The sequence below is a fragment of the Rhinopithecus bieti genome, unplaced genomic scaffold (genome assembly GCF_001698545.2).
Source record: "Rhinopithecus bieti isolate Rb0 unplaced genomic scaffold, ASM169854v2 scaffold_20815, whole genome shotgun sequence".
Lineage (NCBI taxonomy): Eukaryota > Metazoa > Chordata > Mammalia > Primates > Cercopithecidae > Rhinopithecus > Rhinopithecus bieti.
Genome location: NW_016809867.1, coordinates 58469 through 60650, shown reverse-complemented (window position 1 = coordinate 60650; position 2182 = coordinate 58469). Strand labels below are relative to the sequence as shown.

The 2182-nt window shown below is 36.4% G+C and overlaps 1 protein-coding gene across 1 annotated transcript in view; it reads right to left on the bottom strand.

Annotated features, from left to right (window-relative positions):
- Positions 1-2182, bottom strand: part of LOC108541267 (ubiquitin-conjugating enzyme E2 Q2-like) — a gene marked incomplete at its 3' end in the record, with an annotated part of 26395 nt that overhangs the window by 17035 nt on the left and 7178 nt on the right. The window contains exon 3 of the mRNA XM_017890731.1: positions 290-394. Within this exon, the coding sequence (XP_017746220.1) occupies positions 290-394 (105 nt within the window). The remainder of the gene's footprint in view (positions 1-289; positions 395-2182) is intronic.

Sequence of the window (2182 nt, the reverse complement as noted above, 5' to 3'; positions counted from 1 at the left end):
CAAAGACAAACAATGAAAGAAGCAAGAACATTTGTGGACACCAGGAATATTAACAACAAAAAGCTGGTGTTAGGGAAAAGGGCAATTTTTTTCCTGTCATACTAAATGCTAGCAGCTCCAAAGAATGAAAAGCTTATTTTTAGTATCTAAAACAGAATAAACAAAACAATTCAATAGGAACCCAGAAAACTAACTTCTAAATGACTTGAATAATAAAAAAGAAATCATCCTAGTTTGACTTTTGTTTGAGACAATTTATTTTAGCTCTTGAACACTAGAGAATTTTTACCTGACCCATGGGTAGTGGTTGATCTGGCATCTCAACATCCAGGTGCTTGGGAAGGTTATCTAATCTGCAGAGTCCACATATCCAGCACTTCAGTTGCTGATGAAGCTACAAAACACATTTCAGTAAATAAGCATTATGTTAAAGAGCCCTTAGAGGACATCAATAATGTTCTGACTACTGTAATCAATCCAGTAGGAAATAAAAAAGTTTGTTACTGCTCAACTGTAGCTTACAGATAAAAAAAAAACTCTTTAAAATATTTTCAGGAGTCTCTATTTTAAGAATGTTACTATGGCTTGGGGTATAATCACTACAACTGTTAACTAGCGGAATGACAACAATAAAGGCAGAGGAAGGAAGTTCCAGACATTGTCCAATTTCTCATTGCTACCTTGTTTTCTTAGAAACTTACAACTTCAAACAAGAGAACATTAATGCATTAATGAGGCTACCAAAAAAGAAAAAAAGAAGAAAAAAACACACAGGCAGTGTTGTTACACATGGCTTGTAAAATTATATATTCCAATCACAGTCAGTTAAAACTACAAAAGCAAATGTGATCCAGCAGACAGAGCCTGGAAATCTAGATGACCTTGGATATCATATCTATTTCCCTGATTTGAGTCTACTCATTTGTAAAAGAAAGAAATGAAAACTTTCCCAGAATGGTAAAGATTAAATAAACCTGCAAAACACTTGATACTTAGTAGGCTCTTAAGTGTCTGTCTAAAAAATAATAATTCACTAGGAAACTGCAAAGAATAACTGTAAATTTCCATGTTTAAGTCCAAATTGTGTTGTAAGCACATTTACTTTAAGGAAGTAAGCAAGGTAAACTATGTGCACAAGTGTGGTTTTCATTGTTTAAAATGTTTTCCAATGTATAAGGTGACTCAAATGGGATCTAATAAGGCAACTTGCTTCACTTGGTCAGGAACAATTTTCTGGGTGTCTCTGACCAAGAAAAGAGATGAAGAGAAAGAAGCAGGTTTACAAAGGACAAAGAAAGAAGACACAGGATTAGAATGGGTTAACGAAGCAAAGAATAAGCCTTCTGAAGGTGATCAATGAAGAAGGTGGAAACAGGAAGGTTGAACCATAAATTAGGATCCACCAAAAATCCTCATGCTTAAAAGGAAGCCAAGCCCCAGTGTGGATTTTTTATGTACCCAATGTGCTCTGCTTTGTGCTAAGTACATAATGAAGGTGAGGCAGGGCAATCTGGACACAGACCTGGACAGGACACTCTGACCTCTAGCACAGAAGGGGCTACAGGAGGGCTGCGGTGAAACAGGAATTAAAAGAAATTAAAGAATGTGAAACTACCATCAGAGTGAACAGGCAACCTACAGAATGGGAGAAAATTTTTGCAATCTATTCATCTGACAAAGAGCTAATATCCAGAATCTACAAAGAACTTAAATTTATAAGAAAAAATCAAACAACCCCATCAAAAAGGGGCAAAGGATATGAACAGACACTTCTCAAAAGAAGACATTTATGCAGTCAATAGACACATGAAAAAATGCTCATCAACAGTGGTCATCAGAGAAATGCAAATCAAAACCACAATGAGATACCATCTCACACCAGTTAGAAGGGTGATCATAAAAAAGTCAGGAAACAACAGGTGCTGGAGAGGTTGTGGAGAAATAGGAACACTTTTACACTGTTGATGGGACTGTAAACTAGTTCAACCATTGTGGAAGACAGTGTGGCCATTCCTCAAGGATCTAGAACTAGAAATACCATTTGACCCAGCCATCCCATTACTGGGTATATACCCAAAGGATTATAAATCATGCTGCTATAAAGACACATGCACACGTATGTTTATTGTGGCACTATTCACAATAGCAAAGACTTGGAATCAACCCAAATGTCCATCAGTGA